General features: G+C 39.6%; 2 protein-coding genes across 5 annotated transcripts in view; one reads left to right on the forward strand and one right to left on the reverse strand.

Annotated features, from left to right (window-relative positions):
* Positions 1–8,224, forward strand: part of LOC111245478 (cyclin-dependent kinase 5 homolog) — a 61,150-nt gene extending 52,926 nt beyond the window's left edge. For 3 of the 4 annotated variants that reach the window (XM_022793872.2, XM_022793873.2, XM_022793875.2), the window contains 8 exons: positions 1,114–1,349; positions 2,669–2,845; positions 2,998–3,125; positions 4,079–4,280; positions 4,525–4,715; positions 4,948–5,092; positions 5,410–5,565; positions 5,864–8,224. In XM_022793872.2, coding sequence (XP_022649607.1) covers positions 1,114–1,349; positions 2,669–2,845; positions 2,998–3,125; positions 4,079–4,280; positions 4,525–4,715; positions 4,948–5,092; positions 5,410–5,565; positions 5,864–6,139 — 1,511 coding nt within the window. In that variant the 3' untranslated portion in view covers positions 6,140–8,224. The remainder of the gene's footprint in view (positions 1–1,113; positions 1,350–2,668; positions 2,846–2,997; positions 3,126–4,078; positions 4,281–4,524; positions 4,716–4,947; positions 5,093–5,409; positions 5,566–5,863) is intronic. The other variant, XM_022793874.2, reaches the window with a different exon arrangement.
* Positions 8,225–11,871: 3,647 nt separating this feature from the next.
* Positions 11,872–20,116, reverse strand: part of LOC111245477 (uncharacterized) — a 43,254-nt gene continuing 35,009 nt past the window's right edge. Inside the window, exons 5-12 of the mRNA XM_022793870.2 lie at positions 19,499–19,761; positions 18,966–19,135; positions 18,443–18,549; positions 17,222–17,322; positions 14,567–14,725; positions 14,056–14,193; positions 13,467–13,594; positions 11,872–13,287 (exon numbers count right to left, since the gene is read on the reverse strand). Coding sequence (XP_022649605.1) covers positions 13,156–13,287; positions 13,467–13,594; positions 14,056–14,193; positions 14,567–14,725; positions 17,222–17,322; positions 18,443–18,549; positions 18,966–19,135; positions 19,499–19,761 — 1,198 coding nt within the window. The 3' untranslated portion in view covers positions 11,872–13,155. The remainder of the gene's footprint in view (positions 13,288–13,466; positions 13,595–14,055; positions 14,194–14,566; positions 14,726–17,221; positions 17,323–18,442; positions 18,550–18,965; positions 19,136–19,498; positions 19,762–20,116) is intronic.

Genomic DNA, 20,116 nt, shown 5'->3' on the forward strand with positions numbered 1-20,116 from the left:
GCACAAATTTCCGTTTGCGATCGTAATAATGCTATGGACCTCTTCCCACTGGATGCACTAACAAGCCAATACTCTAGAACGCCTAAAGAGACCTTTACGGCAGGTCAGTTTCGATAACTGTAAAAGGCTTTCCTTTTCTTGGAAGTGGTCCGTGGTTGCCCCTTGAAGCCATCTTCTGTTGCGGCCAGCCTTTCTGCTTGTCACAAAGAAAACAATTATATATGTACGTAGTTATCAAACGGGTGCCAATCTACATTGAAGTTTTGGTGGTTTGACTTGAGTCGAGTGATACATCTAGCAATCACGTAGTCATGGGGGTACGTTGGCACTTGCCAGCGGCCTAACGACAGCCACTTGGCGGTAGCGAACCGCCATTGACCAGAAGTCCAATCTATGGCTTTGGGCTTAATGACGGGCATCGAATCACATCAGTCGAATGAATCAATGATGAAAGGGCCGCACAGAAGCAACCAGACGACGTGATCAGAGAAGCATGCACTGAGTAGACACGACGACAAACAATAAACGAATTTGCGGGTTCTGTGGATGTATTTACGATTCGATAATGCCTCAAATGATGGGCAGACTCGATGACCCTATCGAAAGTCGGACACAAAGATATTAGCTGGACGTTGTATGCTGAGGTTTTGAATGCGCGAAATTCTGGGGTAAGGCTCAGTGGATGACAATCTATGATATCCGTACTAGGCGATACAGACGCGCTTTGAAAATAAGGCATACTAACTAGATAATAACTAGATACTTCTATCACATACTGAGCTTACAGATATCTGACGCTATCTTCTATTGAAACGAATAGTGCGCAAAGGTTCTAAGGAATGATTCGGGCATTTATATTTCCAAGCATAGTTAGCACGTTTTACAAGAGATAATTTTTCCTACTCGAAGCATATGATATTTTTCAAGTACGAGATATGAAAAGCCGCCTTGTACTGCTAATATTGTGCAAGCTTTTAGGTTCAACATGGGCAGCTTAGAAAGGTACATAGATGAATGAGTCTTGCCTAGCCTGCCCAAGATCTTTCATTGTGTAAATAATGCTAGAAACTATTATCGCGTGCTACTAAAAAATGTCTTATGACTCCTTTTTAGGCGTGGTCCATGAGCATCCTGGCCGGACGATGGGCTCAGATGGTGAAAGCGAAGAAGCATCAGGAACATCTGATGATGTTGGTCATCATCACCACCATCATCATGGGGGACACCATCAGGGAGGTCATCGGACAGGAGCTGGAGGTCACCTTAACAAGAACTCGTCGAGTAATCTCAGCAGCGGCAACAGCGCCACAAGCAATGGGGGTGGAGCGACACAACAAGGACCAGTTCAGGTTTGTCGTCTCGGAGAAAACGATGGGTCGCCGACCCCATTTTGTTTATCATTCTCTTAGAGCCGTTTTGTGGTGACTGCTTACTGAAGTTGTTTTATTGACTGTTGTGGCAATGAGAATAAAATGTTTATGTTTACGCAGAGTAAGTTTATCAATATGTACATCGCAGGTAATTATTCGCTTCATTCGGGAGGCTGTTAGGTATTATTGCTGGGTGACTATAAAAATGAAAGCACCAAAAAGGATGAGGCCAAACATTTTACCTAATTTGCGATCACTCCTATCGCTGTTTTTCTATTGGCTGTTTGCAGGGATATACTTCACACGTTGTATGTCGTAAAACGAAACATAAAATTATGTTATATTATTGTGGACGTGGATCTGTGTATAGTTGCGTATTATATATATATATATATATATATATATATATATATATATATATATATATATATATATATATAGTGATATGTGCGCAATTGATTGGCTTAACAAATTTTCCCATCCAATACGTAATATTCTAGACTAGCCAGTACTTAATCAATTTTGTCAGATAACTATCATAACATATTATCAGACCTTATCTGTTAACAAGTATATCATTTGCTATGTTTATGAAATCCTTTCTCGCGTTGAATGAATGTTACATCTAAGGCAACTCGTTTTGGAGATTCGAAATAACGCTTTAACTACAATAATTTTATAGAATGATTTATCTGGCCAACATTAACAAAGGAAATAAACACAGATTGGTTCGTGTATAACTTGCATGAGTTATTTTGTATATATAAAAGTTATCCGGCGTCGTTGTTCGGTTGCTGCCGGTGAACTTGTTCACGTCTAACACTAGCCACCTTTAGATAAACATCTAGAATAAGCCTGTCTGATCGAATTTACCTAAAGAGCGTAATATATTTTGCTAGTATAACGTTACAAAATAGGTACAAGATAAATTAATCCGTCTCCTAACCGCCATCTTACTATATATATATATATAAAGTTCGATATTGTCATTCAGCCAAGGTATTATTGAAGCTAATCATCAAGTGTATGCAAAAGCATTAAAGTACTTAATTTTTTTTACGTTTATTGTGAGATGACACACAGTCCCTGATGCACTATTCTAGCGTTTAATCCACGTAGCGTTCATCAGCTATTTTTTATATTCGCCGAGTACTAAAACGCTTACGTCTCCTCAGTACCACGTACAAACGCGTTCAACTCCCTATCTGTATATTGTTTCCAAGTTACTTTAGTTACCGGAAGATACTATTATGCGTTCTAACTATTTTGTCTTTTGCCGCTTTATTATTTTATGTTAGGTACGGTTACGTCCAAAGACAATGGGAATGTCGCGTTTGTCAAAGGAAGACATTTCGAAACGTCTCTCACTGCCAGCCGATCTTCACTTACCGGAGAACCTGTTGGCCAAAAATAGTCCCGTATCAGCCATTCTTGAGGGACAGCCACTAACCCGCAACATCCGACGGCAGAGTCTCGTAAGTGCCGACACAGCACAGTAATCTTCAAGATGAAGCTTTTTTCTATTGTTTTTTTTATAGTTAGTCCAGAGCGAAGTCGCTGTTTAGCTAAGCTGCGTACACATATTACCCGCTTACCCAATACCGCCATTCTCTTGATCTATTTTCAGGCTGAAATTGGGTTCGGTCGAAGCGAGACATACACGAAACTCGACAAGTTGGGGGAAGGAACTTACGCAACTGTGTACAAGGGCCGCTCGAAGCTCACCAACAATCTCGTCGCTCTAAAGGAGATTAGGTAGGTTACATTGACATTGATCCTATTTACCAAGAGAAAACCTAGCTTGATTCTGCTACTTTCTATAATTATTTTGGAGATGAATGGAGATTCTTTTTGATGAAGTGCTCACATTTTTCCCAGGCTCCATGAGAAGTTGCAGAGACTTGATATCCAATTAAAACTATACTCCACCCTTAGCAATGGGAGAATATAATTCTCGAGCAGAAAAAAAATATTGATCGGACGTTTCAACAAACCTAGTTGGGTCAGCAGCTGTTGAATAGTACGTTCAACATCTACACATCCGAATGTCGGAAACGTGCATGTAGAACGATTATTAGCTATTGACGTACATCATACGAGTGGCATTTTATTCTACCGGTAGCTGTAACTCGCGTATTTTGCACGAATTCACCTACTTTTTCGTGTAAGTTTCCCAATTACACTTTGTCCTTAACCAGGTCAAAACTAAGTGAGCTGAATTATGGTTAGGGGTCGAGAATGATGATGTATCACTTGTGTGATTTCTGCCAGCCCCCCCAGTTAAATGTTCGAAAGCGACCCGCCAAAGAGATAGTGCCATAATGGACAGTTACAGATAGATAGGGTAGGTGTCTTGTCTTTTTGTCAGTGCCAAAGCTCCTGAAGGCAAATCAGGGGGAAATGCGGAACAAGTTGGAAGAGTGCACAAAGTAGGCTCGGTCTGATTAAAAAAAACACAGTAGTTAAAACAAAAAACTTCAATTTTTATTAGAAAAATTGTGCGCATTGAAGTAGTTGATAAGGCTCTAAGATTGGTTACCGATATCCAGATGTGGAAGACGTTTGAATTTGACTTGTTCTTTTTATATTCAACTTTTGATAGACGCCTTTTTAAACGCATTTTCAGTACAGTCGTATTTCTTTCTAGTAGACGTCTATAGAAAAGTATATAATAACCTACTGCATGAATATTTCGTACCACGTTACAGGTTGGAACACGATGAAGGCGCTCCATGCACGGCTATACGAGAGGTTTCTTTGCTAAAAGAACTCAAACACAACAATATTGTGACCTTACACGATATCGTCCATACAGACAAGAGCCTTACACTCGTCTTCGAGTTCCTCGACAGAGATCTCAAGCAGTACATGGAAGACCACGCCAATTTCATGACCATCAACAACATTAAGGTATGAAACCCCTAACGGGAAAATATAGCTCATTTCTGATTATATAACTATCGCTACGGATTATCTTTGAGACGTGAACATTCGTGATGGCACGTACGCGAGTCGAGGTTGTAAGTCAAATTCATTCCCTATAGTTAGAACGATCTCGTTCTATTTAAGATTTGTTCTGAACATTGTGCATACGCTTCTGTAATATAGAGACACGGAGTTCTTTTCTGGGGCATGATTATTTTTTGCGTTGCAGATATTCTTGTACCAACTGCTTCGTGGGCTGGCATATTGTCATAAGCGGCAAATTTTACATCGAGATTTGAAACCCCAAAACCTGTTAATAAACGATAAGGGTGAGCTTAAACTAGCAGATTTCGGTCTTGCTAGAGCGAAGTCGGTGCCGATCAAGACATTCAGTAACGAGGTAGTCACCCTATGGTATCGGTAAGTTTTGCACGGAACTGAAAAAAGGGTAAGCGCATTGATCATTAGGGTTAAATGCACATGCAGCTATACGAAAATAATCGTAGAAATTTTTTTCATTTTTCAAAGAGATTAACGAATATCGAAATGAATGCATTTTTCTATTGACCCGGCATGAGGATCCTTTATAGGGCCACTCGATATAGCTATGAACATCCGCTATTTCTGTTATGCTAATGCTGTCCTGTTTTAGACCACCGGACGTATTACTGGGGGAAACCAACTACAACACTTCAATAGATATGTGGGGTGTGGGGTGTATTCTATTCGAAATGGCTGCCGGAAGGCCGCTGTTTCCTGGAAGCGACGTCCGTGACCAGCTCGAAAATATTTTCAAGGTTTGTTACGTATACCATTTAAACGTCTATACGCTTACGATTTTTGAGTGTTCAAATCCAAAAGATTCATACTCATTTCGAATATTTGTAGCCCTATGGCACGATATTAATACTAATACTTACGTACTAATATTAATACTTAGCGACTACACCATGTACTGTGTCGGGTAGTCACGTGACACGCTTTGAGTGAAGAGTGAATATTTATAAAAATAATGTTTTATTTTTTCATATAAAAATATGAACGTTGAGCTCAGTTTAATTTATCATCTGGTATCGCTGCTGTAACTAGACGGTTCGTGGTCTGCATTTGATAGGTCCTGGGCACACCTACAGAGGAGGTTTGGCCTGGTATCTCGCAGAATCAGGAGTTCACAAATCAGCGGTTTCCGTCCTACCTGGGAGAGCCTTTGCAGGCCCGAGTTCCACGCCTTGGGCAGGACGGGACCGATCTGCTTGGTCAACTGCTAAAGGTTAGTAATCGGCCGATTTTCCGCACCTAGTTGGACCTAAATCTGAATCAATTGCTAATAAAAATTCGCGCGGGTATGGTCAACCTTAAGAAATGAATGCGAAGAGGCATATCGACGTACTGGGAACCCAATCTTCTGCGGTTGTCTCACAGTATAGTTTTTCAGTACAACCGTTCTAGTATAGCATATAATTTATGCTATACTAGATGCGAACTAGCTATATATATGCTACGAAATGCGCAAAAAATAATAACAAATCATGCCAAATCATGCTACGAATAACGTTTTAAAATTCCAGTATGAGCCGCGCGGTCGGATATCTGCAGCGGATGGTATGAAGCACCCGTATTTCGATTCGTTTGGACCGAACATTCATAAACTGCCGGACACCGCGTCCATTTTCAAGCTGCCAGGAATCACGCTGACCCGCACCACCAGCCATTGGAAATCTAACAACAGTTCATCCACCGTAAGCCAGGCTAGCGGAGTTCAAATCAGCGGCAGCAACAGGCACGACCAGAGTACTGATGTCAAATCTATACATAATAGATATTACCAGCCGTTGCAACTCTGAGATCTGCAACAATCACAAGAACAAAGACACTGATCTAAGACTATTAGTAGTGCTAGTTGTAGGAATGACGATAGAAACGATACCAATCCTTGCGGAGCCATACCAATAAAAAGTGACGATTTCTTAGTAGTAAATATAGATTAGAATACTAACTACTTGAGCCCACGCATAGAGGATCAATTGTAATCGACTGAAATTCAAGTCAAACGAGGATCGATGCGTATTGCGGGGGCGAACATTGTGAAGATCGAAGATTTCTAGCCAGCTAAGTGTATTACCTTAGTGTGAAAAACCTACATATCGTTTATAAGCGAACTCGGAAAATTTTAGCCCCTCCACTTGAATGCTATAGATTGTCAGTGACACAGTCTAATATCTAGCTAAAGCGTTTTTAGGCCGAAAACTATCAGTAATTCTATTCTAGCCTTTGACTTGAATCACCTTTAGGCAGGTGAAGTTGTGCGCGACCATTGTCCACTCGGTTGGTGTCATGGATCTTAGTCACACAGAAGTCCGAAGACAAAAACAGATGTTCGAGTATAGTTATCGATTGATAGGAAGCGTGAGGAACGATGTCCATACGGATAGAAGCTGCCAATGGAAAGAAACAAGGGAACCGACACTTAGCTTTCGCGTAAATGAAAAGAGAACAACAACTCTACGATGAGATATTGATTATACAGTTAGAAATAGGAAACAGGAGGCCATAGGAGTGGTTGAGTAATAAGCTTGTACAAAGGGCTCAGCTGCCCATCTGTACATATATTTATATACACACACACACACACAGACACACACACACACACACAGACACACACACACACACACACACACACACACACACACACACACACACACACACACACACACACACACACACACACACACAGACACACACACACATACCTGTACGCATTAATGGACAGTTACCTATTAGAGGTTAAGAGATGAGCAAGCGGAGTACAGCGACGCCTAAATCCAACAAGCGCAATAGACATTATTTAGCGAATGGAAGCAGGCCGAGGGCAGCGTTTAACAAGCACGCCATCTAAAATAACCGGATCGGTGCAGAATTGACTTGTCCAAACACTATTACTATTAATACTGAAAGTGAGGTTCAAGCTCGATCATCTAACCATCATATAATTAGACTGTAAGTAATGAATTTCAACAGTTTTACTACTATTATTATGAAGATCCTATATGTATACTATTTACAGTGAGCGAAGATAGCAGGAGAACGAAACAAGAGCTTACACAACGGGAGGCATCAGTCTTCGGGTCAGTGTCGATGCCGCTAACCCTAACGAGACTTTCGAAGAGTCTACGTTACTTCGAATGAGAAACATTTATACTGAAGCCCACCAGCCAAACATATCGAACCTGTACCATAATTGCGACCGCTGTATTGCTTGACTGTTTGTAATATGATAAGACAATGAAAAATGACAGTAACGAATGTAAAAAGAATTAACGAAGAGAGTCTTCATAACTGAAAACAACTACGATAGTAATTACCTTTATATACATATGAAATACCACGAAAAGTTTTCCGTCAATCAACAGGCATCAATGATAGAATTGTCACGTTCATCAACGGCTCACTATTTATTTAATGATCATATTGATACTACGTATTAGATTGTTCATTTATTGATAGAGTGAGGTATTTTCAACACGTTTTCATCCTGGATGATGAATAGCCAGAATATTATAGATAAGCAGCTTCCTGCAGAATCTGCTTCTGGTGAAGTACTGGCGCGAGGTCGGAACGGGGACCTGCGGAAAAAAAACGGAACTTTTATAACTATAAGCGTCGCTGCAAGGGCAGCAACTATTAAACGACGGAATCTGCTAAATAACTTGTACATATTGGGCAAGCAATATCCTTCATCATCGATTGCATTATTCAACTGAAGGCTTCGAATGAGTCGGGAATCGTCCAAGAGCTAGAGAGTGATATTATATTAATTAGAAGGACAGCGAATCAATAATGCAGACATCAATCCGCTATATACAGATAAACAATACGTATATAGATAATAAATCCTAATAAAAAGAAAGCATTGGTAAGAATCCTGTGGACTTAGCGGGCTGATTAAATCGCCTCTAATTAGCGAATGCTGATGATAATGATGGCTTTCATCATAATCATTATTACTATCACTCATTACTGAATGATCGAAGGTAGAGTGCGCGTAAAGAAAGGAGCACACTACAACAGATAGATGCCGTCCGATTGAACTGAGGTTGAAATCGATACTTGCCATCCGTGGGCGTCCATAGCTAGTAGCGAAAGTACGGCGGAAAAGGTGATATTATCGAGCAGACGATAGCGATACTGCTCTACAAGGGTGTAGCGTTTGCATGCTACTAGGTTAGATCTAGCACAAACGTGGCAAGCCACTAGGGATCGGGTTGATCGTTAGGCAACAGCGTCAGGATAACAGAAAAAACAATACAATTCGATTGAACGGATAGCAGTATTGCGGGAGATTCTTACCATTCGGACTATTCTTTGGGAGGACATCATGTACGAGTGTTGTGGCGGCTCGCGCTGGCGTGCCAACGAAGCGCTTAATAGCATTGGGTACTTCTGAGATACGGGGGTGTATATTCGGGCTAGAGCATGCAGGTAGGCCAAGGGAACTCTTTCCACACTCTGTCCATGGAAGTAGACAACGTAAAGCACAGACTCATTTTCTATGCCATTATCTTAAAAAAGGTCGACTGGTATATGAAAAGGAGAAAGAGACGTCTACAGAAAGGTCTTATCTATCACTTAAGAAGAATTTCGTTTCTCGTGCGTCCGACAACATTTGACATTACATTTACTTACACACACACACATATATATATATATATATATATATATATATATATACATGTTTACATATACATAAACGCAATGACGGTAATTATACCGACAGTAATATTAACAACATAAGGGACGAGTATCTGAAAGGTAAACGTAATAAACTGACTAGTAATTGCGATAATAATAACTAGAAGCAGCCCATTTTTGATAGATATAAATCCACAAGCGAGTTAAAAGGTTTCTAGGTCGATGGCTATAAGATGCGCGCCGTCTGTAAGGAATAGGGCTGAGAATAATGTTACGTAGCAACGTATTTTGACGTCGTGCGAGCGTTTGATGGCGAAAGATCTGCGTTTCGTGAGTGACATGTGAGGTAGATTATGATGAAGGGACAGTTTCTCATCGCTGTTTTAGAACTCGCTCTTTCGATCACTACTATTACTACTGCTAGTACTGTTAATTAGAGTCAAATAGATTTATGTAGATACCTTTGAAATTTAAGTTAACTGATCGTTGACCAAATGAAGTGAAAAACAAGCAAAAATCTGACGATTTCTTGGTGCACAACATTAAAAGGCGGATCCCAATTACTATGTATGGGTCACTATCGTTTGGCTTTATTTTCTATGATAATGATTCTAATACTTGCCGACAGGCTCATTATAATTAATCAAAAAAAAAAAAACGACACCATTTGTCCAATACAAGATCAGACTGTATCTGGTTCTAATACATGATTTTGATGGCTGATAGTCACTCTTGTTATAGATGTGTATCAGGCTAGAAGTATAGGGTGGAAATATATATTACATATAGTGCGAGACTGCTTCTTCACATTGATTGAGTTAAGGTATGTTGAATTTTTTTTGTTCTTAAATTACCGAAATCGCAGATTCTGCAATTGGTTGCGCTTACCAAATCTACCACTCAACTCATCGAGGTGAAAACAGCAGAACTTATAAAAATTCGTAATTCTTCGCGGACCTAGCTCTATGTACAGACGTATGAAGGGAAGTATATAACTATCTGACCTGTGTAGTTCATCTGTCTTTTTGGTCATAGCAGATTGGCGAAAGCCTCTACGAAAACAACAGTTCCTCTAATGTTCGTATAGTACCTAACTCCGTTTCGTACTTGACGTTACATTATTCACTTCACCGCTATTACAACTATTTAGTAGAACTCTATAGTACAGACGCATCTTCTTGATAAAAAAAACTATAGACACTTTCAAGTCTCCATCATCCGGCCGGCCGGCCGGTCGTCCATCATGAGCAGTGGCAACTGCCAGCAGTTGCACTGCTCCCTGCAGGGAAAACACAACAATGACGAACCAAATGAAACGGCAGGCGAACAGTCGATTGTGTGCAAAAGCCGCAACAACATCCACCTATACAATTAAACAGCGTTCGATTGGAGACGGAGAAGAAGGTAAAACTGTAATGTAATCATGTGCCATGCTAGTTAACTTTGGCCGCCTTGCACGTACAGGTCGTTCGGGCGATCAGTGACGAGGCCATCGACTTTTGGGGTCAAAAGCCACGCCCCACGTGTGCACGTCTTTAAAGGACCCGTCGGATCCGGTGTCCTGTTGCTCAATATGAGGGTGACCTTTAGTGAAATAAGAATAGAGCGCGAGCTGAGCGGTAATGAACCTAAGTGAGGACACGGAAGATAAAAACAATGCAGTGGAACATGAAACAAAAAGGAAATCGGTGCTTTTCACCCGTCACTAACGTGTCACTATTACTTTCCTGCCGATTTATAGGTGATAGACTTCTTCGATCTTTTTGATCAAATTTGCGCTTTTTATTGGAACACAACGATTTCTCTTTCTTTGTTTGTGTTTCAAACCGTTATAACGAAGAGCTCAGCCAAAGTCCCTAACTTAGATAAAAGTAAAAACCTATGCTTGCTTTTAATGTTAATCTACTGTTGGGTGATTTGGTGCTGCAAATTTGTCCTTTCTATCTGTGTTACCCTACGTCAACTGACAGTGACAGGAAAAAAGTTGGCATTTTTTTTGACGATTTATAAGGTAATAATAGAGCTATTAATAGCAACAACAACGCAAAAATAAACATGGCTCTATCGTCGGCACAATGTAAGGGTGGACAGGAAATAAAAATTCAACAACAATCCAGAGAAGTAAAACCAAAAAGAAAGAAGAATCAGGTCGCCGCTGATTTATCATGCTTTGATTATTTGTTTACCGAAATTTCACCGATTATTTATTTATTGGTGAGTTAAGATTAATGCCAACTACAAGATCTAACCTTCCACACGTAGACACTAAAATAAGATAAATTTTACTTCGAAAATGAGTTAAGTTGTGTTCCTCATTGTGACAACTGAGCAGGAATTTGATGAAAAGAGGAAGCTACATTTGATTTTGCCGATGATATGTTAGCGAGCGTACCATTTGCCCAAAATGACATCTCTATCTCAGCGTTACGTACGGCAAGGCCACGTGCTGTCTGAGATGATGTACGAACCAATGATGGTTCCCCTAATAGAACCTATAGACAGACTGAATGGTTCCACTCCTTCATTATATATATCAAGAAGACCAGATTGACATACGACTAGAGATGGTGTAGGCAAAAAATCATTATTGCATATTATATTTATATCACATCACTTCGGACTCACGGGTGATGATGATTATAATAAATTTAAGCGAATTGAAAGGAACGTAACGAGAAAATGGCGGGAAATCACGGTGGAAGCAACTTACGTGACGTGGTTGATAAAGTGAATAGTGCGGAAGAACCGTTGAAGATTAATATCGATGAAGCACTGCGGATAAATATATCATTGTGCTAATTAATAATAAGAATTATAATATTAATAAATGATGATAAGAATAATACTGATAATAATAATAATAGAGTAAAATAAAGATACCGCGCGCTTGGTATAGATTGATATCTTGTTTATTCAATGTACAACATACATAGCTTTATGTATTCTACACGGGCGGGGGGTGAAGGTAACCGATGGCCTGTGTGTTTCACTTAACAAATCACACGTTGGCCTTTAGATAGAGGTGCCTGTTTGGTGGGGGCTTATACAAGTTGTGTGATTAGATCGGCTTTAGGATACAAACCCAATAAAGAATTCGATTGGACACAGGATAGATAGTTCAATTATATTTTGAGAACTTTGTGCCAAAGGTAAGTATACGTCAAGCGGCACATGTGTGACTATGTAGGTAGGTAGGGAGTGATGTGTTTGGCTAGGGTTTAATTCGTGCTTGATCTTTATGCGTGTCCATTAAAATGGGAAGAAAAAATTCTCAACAATCATCCTTAGATTGTTCTTTTGCCTTGCATGAGAAACGCCTAACAAACCCGGTACAGGTACATTTAGTTACGGGGGAACAGTATTGGAAGGTCATGTCGTTGTATAAATAAAGGTTAGGATAAATGGTTCATATTTTCGATAATATAACCTTTGCTGACCTACTATGATAAACATGACGCTGGTTAGGATGTAATCAAAGATGATCCTAGTTACTGAAATAACATGAATCCAACGAGATGGATCTGTCTTGGTGAACTTGAGGCTCTACGAATGGCGTATGGTCACACATTGTTACAGCTTTATTCAACGTAACCATTGACGTTTTGTATTAAACTTACACCGTCTATAATAATATAATCACCACTCATATTTACAAGATAATCAACAGGAATCATTTCAGTCGAGAACATGCTTGCAGAACTCTTCAATTCTTGCTCTAAATGGAGTTAGTTGCTTTTTCAAGTATAACATTATTCTCATCTATTTATCCCAGAATAAGCGGGTATAACGTTCTCAGACAAACACAATTTTGTCGTATCGCATTAGAACTCCGCCACAAACCATATAACCCTGTATCCTTGCATTCATTAGCAGAATGCTAACTTAGTAAACAAGATGAAGAAACCACCGTTGAGCTCACCCCTTCAGAAGTAAAGATTGTTAGCAAGAAAGTATCGATTAGACGATGCACTTGGTAACTAGCCTTTTCAGTCTCATTATGCGAATAGGTTTCGTCCAGAACATGCCACTTGCCGTGTCACGCTTTTCCCATATTTTTAAACGCTACGTTTACGAGTGACGAGGATGACTGGTCCGCAGACGTCGTTGTGCAAACGCTTCACACAACGGCAGGCAGTTCGTATTATCGATTGCGAGGAAAGTTTGCCCAATTCTATGCTCGCGCTTTTGCCCGGAGCTGGTTCCTCTGGTAAAATCCATAGCAGGTGCCCTCGATTACTTGTACTCGGTACAGGTCAAAGAACGTTTCCTCTGATCCGGCTGGCACGGAAAACACGAACGAAAGCTACGGAAGAACATTCGGTAAAGTTCTATTATTATTATTATTATTATTATTATAACTGAAATAACTATCTGCAACTTCTCCTATGGGACTAAAGGCGCAATAATAGAAGACGAAAATTATAGTACCTTGTGCTGACATAAAAACAGAAGTCGGCTATGGTCGAAGTAAAATCTACTTACTTCAAGTTTTTTGACGATACCAAGTGTGTCGACATCGTAGAAGAACTTTCGAACTCCCTCGTCACTAGGGTCACCGAAATTAGCTTCAGCTTCGTAGTTTTTGCCTCGTACTTGCAACAGCATCTTGCCTGAATTTCATCCATGTAGACAATTTCAGTTAGCTAATGTAGTAATGACGACCATGAATTTTCATTAGTTGCTCAGTCCAATTTACGCCGAGATGCCTTACAAGCAGGCGACTCACGAGGAATGAAAACATGAGCTCATTCACACGCAGCTCGGGATCGGAACTAAGATATTTACTTATTGGAACATCCTGAAGGAAATTCAGTTTTACTGTAGATAATAGAAGACCGTGACTATCCATCCTCCAAATCCTAACGCTTCTTCTCAGACCAATCCAGTGTATCGTATAGGTACATCACATTATATAAAGTACATTGTACCATAATCTCTTCTATGTGACGAACCGTAGCGACTTTTACCGAAAGACTACAACGGGTATCCGTAACTGCTCATACTTGTATAAGATAGATACAGTGAGAATTCACTATCTGACCCCTTCACCACCCCACTCTTGTTGACTTACCAAAACTAGATTTTCCATGTTCACCAGGCCCAACGTCGTAATCTACTATAACGCATATCGGGTTTTCAGATGGGAACTGCTTTTGGAAGGTGAGTCGCGCTTGTTGGCCAGATCGCAACACCACTTCGGTATGGCTTCCTGAAGTGCAAATCATGTTCAGATACCACACTGGGCTTTACGATGTCAGGAGATAAAGTCTTTAACTAAAGAAACGCTGTCAAAGTTAAATTCACCATTAACCATTAAGATTAAGAACCGCCATAACTAAAGAGAAAGGACTCTGATTAGAATTCGATAATTGCCAAGATATCCATTTAAGAGATAAGAGCTTTACGTTTTTTATAGAGCTTTTTATTGTATAAGTATAGGTAAAATGGGTCTACGAAGTAAGGCAAAGCTTTTCAGTGGCTAATTATGTATGCCACCCCGGACCGTTAAAAATAGATGCAAAAATTTTACTCGACCGGCGAATCTAGTTAAGGTCCCCGTCTACAGATGTGGAGCATCGTACCAATTGCGAAAGGCGCATTCATTACGAAAGGGCCGTTTGTCGTGATGTCGCAGTCGCTTGATCCGCGCGAAAATGTATGAAAATTACAATCCAGTAGGAGAGAAGTTCCGGCTTCAACGCTAACATCGTCTTCTATCGGGCCGGAGGGACTCGTTGCCTCTGGAAACGAAGATCACGTCCAAGAGATGATTTTATGCTTCATTTATTTTTATATGGAGGACCTAGGCAATATAGTAGTATTTTTGTAGTAGGACCATTATTTTTCACCTTAACGCTAATATGCCAAGTGATCGAGATATCACGAAAGAATGCAGATACCCTAGCAGCCCACGACTCGTTATATATTCAAGTAACATATAGGGCACGATGATGCCGTTAGCTTCTGAAGTAATAATATAGGCCGATAAATAATAATAAGCGTGTAGGTAAGATCTAGATTTTACTGACCATCTCAAAACTAGTTCCGACTTTGAAAATAAGTCAGTTCAAAGAAAAGAAAAAATAATTGACAGAGTGAATAAAGGGAACTGTGTAAGGGTTAAAAAGGTGTAGTATACGCGTGCTTATGAAAGAATGTATTTGCCCTAAATACTTTGAAAGCGAACGACACAAGTTCTATAAGCATCGTAGACAATTTCCCTTATAAGGAATTCCATATCGTCTCGGAACCTTTTCTATCACCTTCTGCTTAAACTAATGAAACCTTAAATTTTAGTGTGCCCGAGCTGCCTATATCAGTATAACAACGGAAAATATAAACAAACTTTTTGCCTTCCATCTAGTGCCAAGATAGCGGGACGCATCATAGGACCAGAAACGCGCATATTACAAAATTTGAGTGGAGAATCTTTCTAAAAAATGGAAAAAGATCTACAAAACATCTGTGGGCTCTGCCTATTCATGTATTGTTAGGTATCATAAGATGCCATTTAAGGTTATATAAAGAAAGGAACAGCGTCATTTAGTTCCATGGAAATAAACCTTTTACCGTATTTTCTAATCTTACAGATCGCAGGGAGTCCTGGTGATGTAGTAAAAGTTACACAGACATCCTGCATTATTCCGTAAGATTAGTGATGGGTGGAGTATAGCTTCACGTGCCTTATATAGTATTTCGCAGCTATTAAACAGACTGTCTAAAATATGCCTCAGAACGCATTTCTGCATCGTATTAATGAAATAACAGGATTTATTGAGAGAAAGCATTAAGTGGCCTAGTACGAACTTACATTCCCTTAATTTGTTTTACGTTAATCTCACGTAGTACGCTATTGACAAAGATGTTCAGTAGGAAAATGCACGTCTGCTTGAGTGAACATCAGTCCTAATCATAGCTTCATTAACTTCATGAGGAATTGTATCTATTGCAATAACGATCGATAAGATCAACACGACAATCGTTAGGGAATATATATATATATATATATATGGGATTTTAAAGCTGAGTAAAAAGTAGGTTCGTTTCTATTAATTATATTGGACATTTGATTTACAGAATCAGATCGTTCCGTGTGTGCGAAATCTTTACTACCAATTGAAAGCATTCGATCCGTCTCTCATCTGGAAGGTATCTTTTGTCCCTATGGTAGAAACGTAAATAGATCGTATCAAGTGGGTTTATAGGACAACGATATCAGGCATGTTGATATGGGGCCTTGTTCGTAAACTTATCTCAAACCTGTTTTCTTAGGTCGAAGGTTGACTACGCCAAGTCAATTTGCTATAGCAGTATCTATTCGAGTACCCGTAGTGAATCGACATAGTAACCATCGTAGCATCCTTATCACCAGGATTAATATAGTATAGGCAAGCTCGGAACTACATAATACGTGCTACTAATAGAGCAGAACTCGGATATTCTGTTTTCTTTGTTATTTCCGATTAGCCAGATTGCCTCTGTGCTACAGGTATCTAAAGACAAGTTTCATGGCTTTTGGCTTTGCACCGACAGCTTTCTGCAGCGTGAAGGTAATGGTCATCGTAGACGTTCTCTATTGGATGCGGAGTGGTAGTCTATCGCAACGTATTGAGTGTGACGATTATTGAAAACTGTTTTTATGATAAGCGCACGTAGTATGTGAGATATGGATTCCTTATGTTAACATCACCGCGCAGAAACAGATGGACAATTTACGGTGTGCGACCCTGAGTGAGGCATAAATAAATAATTGTATGTGTTAGTAAAACACTGGATCTCTTTTCATTTCTATCACGACAAAAGGGTTTGTCCTTTAATGCAGGCCGCTAACATGTCGCAGTGTCCCGATAATTTCACGCTTCCGATTGGAGATATTTGTAACTGTAAAAAGTGGTGAGATCACGATCCGCATTAGTTGACATGTTACTTAATAAGCTGACTAAAATACCTCATAGAGGTGGAAGATACATTATTATTGTGTCGGTGGCTTATGGTGGCTTCGTTCAGCTTGAATAAAAATTATCAAGCTATAGTATCACACTTGAGTAATTCATTTTTGCGATAGGCCCCCACTTTTTTGTTTTGGATTAGCTGGTTTAATGTGGCCTGATGGTACAGTATTAACCGCAGCTAGCCAGACAGTATACTGTATTATTAGCAGTCCAGATCGGTTATTTTTTGCTTGCCAAATATTATCTAGATTACGTCGAAGATACCAGAAGATTAGCACAACTTACCACAGAGTCCATAAAACTCATTCTTCATACATTTCGTACCTCGCGGACATTGCGAACAAGGAGCGCCCAGCTTATACATGTCTTCTCCTAGAGTGTTCCCTCTGTAAAGCAGAAACCATAACGACATCTTCTTGATGTTGCTAATCTTTTTTTTCGCACTCATTAATCTCGATGATGCAATTAGTAAAGGTATTTTTTAAGTTTTCAAATTTAGAATATGTAATAGTGGTAACGCCTGTATAAAAAAAAAGGTGCATTCCGTGAGGGAAGTACCAACGTTTCGTCTTCGACAGCAGTCAACACATGAGGAAAGTGTATAATTCTTTTTCTTGTATGTATTAGCCTGTACTGCATAATCTGTACTTAACCCAGTGACTAAAGTTGCGCTCTATATGGCCATGGATGTGTAGTTTTTTTTTATTAGGAAAGGGGAACGGATGACTTCCCTATTGCGGTGGTTATATTTACCAGCCCATACCAGGCCTCTGCAAGGCATTGTATCGCACCTTATTTATACTATGTTCTACTAACGTATGTTACCGTACATTGCATTGTACAATAACAGGTATCTGTTTTTCTGCGAGGAAATGGCGACGGTGGGTAAATTTGTGATTAACGTTCTTTTCGTTAAAATTAACTAGAACTTTATCATCACATAGCAATTAAATTGAAGGCAGTTCTGTCCTTCTGGGTCCATTCGTTTTATTTGCTGCCGTCCACATTGGCGCAGCCGGTAAGTACAATTAACGTTAACCTTTTACTTTAAAGAGGAAATTTCGTTGCATACACAGATATTGTCAACGGAAACCGCCAGGAAGCGGAATAAGTCAAATGAAATGCTAAATAAGGCTCATTAGTAAAGGTCACAGAAGTACTGGCAATCATCGTCCCGAATTGAAATTAGCACAATTTTTTTCATAAGAATACAAAGCTAAGAGCGTCACACAGACTGAATAATTGGGTCCAAGATGGCATCTTGTATACCTATATACTATATATATAATACGTATTGTACACTAGATACTATATAGACATTTATATACATATTCGTATGGAAAATTTTTAATTCCAGTTAATTGGTCTAGATAGATATGAGTAATATATAGTTCGCTTTAGAATTTGCAGATTAACGTATATTTATTTTAAAGATACTCTACTATCTTCAAACTTAACAAAAGTAACAACGAAAATACTGATATTTAGCTGGACGATGTCACTTACGAGGGTCCATAATTACAAGTGTAAAGCAGATCGTATTCGTATGGTGGCTGTTTCGAGGGGTACATCGCGTAACCGCATCCAATCTTCCATGTGCGCGACCATGCCATCTGCAGATTACAGATACATAAACAACTTATTTCAATTTTTTTTTTATAACTAAAATGCAGATTCATCAAGCGCCGGGAAAAATGTGCTTCTCCTCTTCTTTTGTTCACTGATAGCATAACCTCAACTGCACCTGAGCATACAATAATACGGTTTTATAAACAAATATGGAAAAATCTACTATCAGGATCTTGTCTGATAATCAATGCACTACTGATATAAACAGCATGAACGAACAAACTGTTCGAAGTAAAACGTTCCGAGTTTTCGATGATGAATTGTTTTATGAGACAAAAATATAAACAACGTACTATAGAGCCAGCGATAAATAGCGCGCGTTATTTTTTTTTTTTTTATTATTGAACCAAAGTCGTTAGCCGGAAAAACCATAAAGTTGTCCCTTATAGCATATGCTTGCCTGAGTGAAGTGACCGGTGTCATGAATAAAGTGGTACGGGTGGATATCTGATGGCCGAACAAGGAGTGCCTCATCGAACCATTGCTTAATACATGCCGTCCAATTTGCCTGTGGATTTGGGGCATTTGTTTGGTCCAGGCAGAGGTTTTGGCCGACTGATGAAAATTTGGCTAAAAGCAGAAAATTCAAAAAATGAAACAGTAGTACGACCTTACCATTTTATGTACTTGTGTCCACTGTCCTTCAAATTAGCCTACTGAAATCTCTTTAACGGCTCATAAAATCGCATAATCCATCGTGCACTTTTAACCTAAATGCACTTCGTTTTCTACGCGTTTATCCGCAGACGCGTCTGATAGACTGATCGTCATGCATCATGCTATTTGTGATGCGGCTGAAAATGTAAATCATCTTCAAATTAATTTATTAGATTATCTGTTGAATATACGGTTGCTGACTCGGTGTTTTCAGCTGAAGCTTAATTTTCCAGAATCAAATTAAATTCTATAATGAGCGGCAGTTACAAGACGAACCTATTCTTCTGCACGAAGAACAGTCATGGTCAAAACTGCAAAGATCTGCATGTGCTTGTGCCGTAGCTGCCAGGTCATCGTCCCATTCGAGTAGGAGCATGTCACTCGCTTGCTGCAATTGCGAATAATGAGTTGATCCGGTAGCCACCTGGGCACGATATCGGTTATGTGCGTAAAGGATCTCCTGTTCCTCGCCATTCTTCAGGCCCCTTTCCACAGTGTGACATGTCGTCGACCGACAAAGGGTATGTTTCGAATTGTACCTTAAACGCGAAAAAAAATAAGGAATATATTTAATAAATTGCTCTGCTCTCGTCGTAAGCTCTAGGCTGAATCGCCCGAACCCTAATTTGGCCTAATAAAGAAGAGCGATTCAATTCTGGCTCTTATCACATGTTAAGCCGTTCTGCAATTGCAAATTTATCAGGCATCTATGGGTAAATAATGGTTGTTCATAGATATGAAGCACATTGTCATAGATACGCAGCATCACTTGAGAATTACGTACGACTTCGACCCACTTCCGAGGTCCACTGGGCACTAGCCACTGGGCATTCGTCTAAGTTAGTTTAATACAGATAAACCTAAACAGCTCATTGTTTTATTCACTTAATCGCA

The sequence above is a fragment of the Varroa destructor genome, unplaced genomic scaffold, assembly GCF_002443255.2.
Source record: "Varroa destructor unplaced genomic scaffold, Vdes_3.0 BEIS01000002.1, whole genome shotgun sequence".
NCBI classification, from domain to species: domain Eukaryota; kingdom Metazoa; phylum Arthropoda; class Arachnida; order Mesostigmata; family Varroidae; genus Varroa; species Varroa destructor.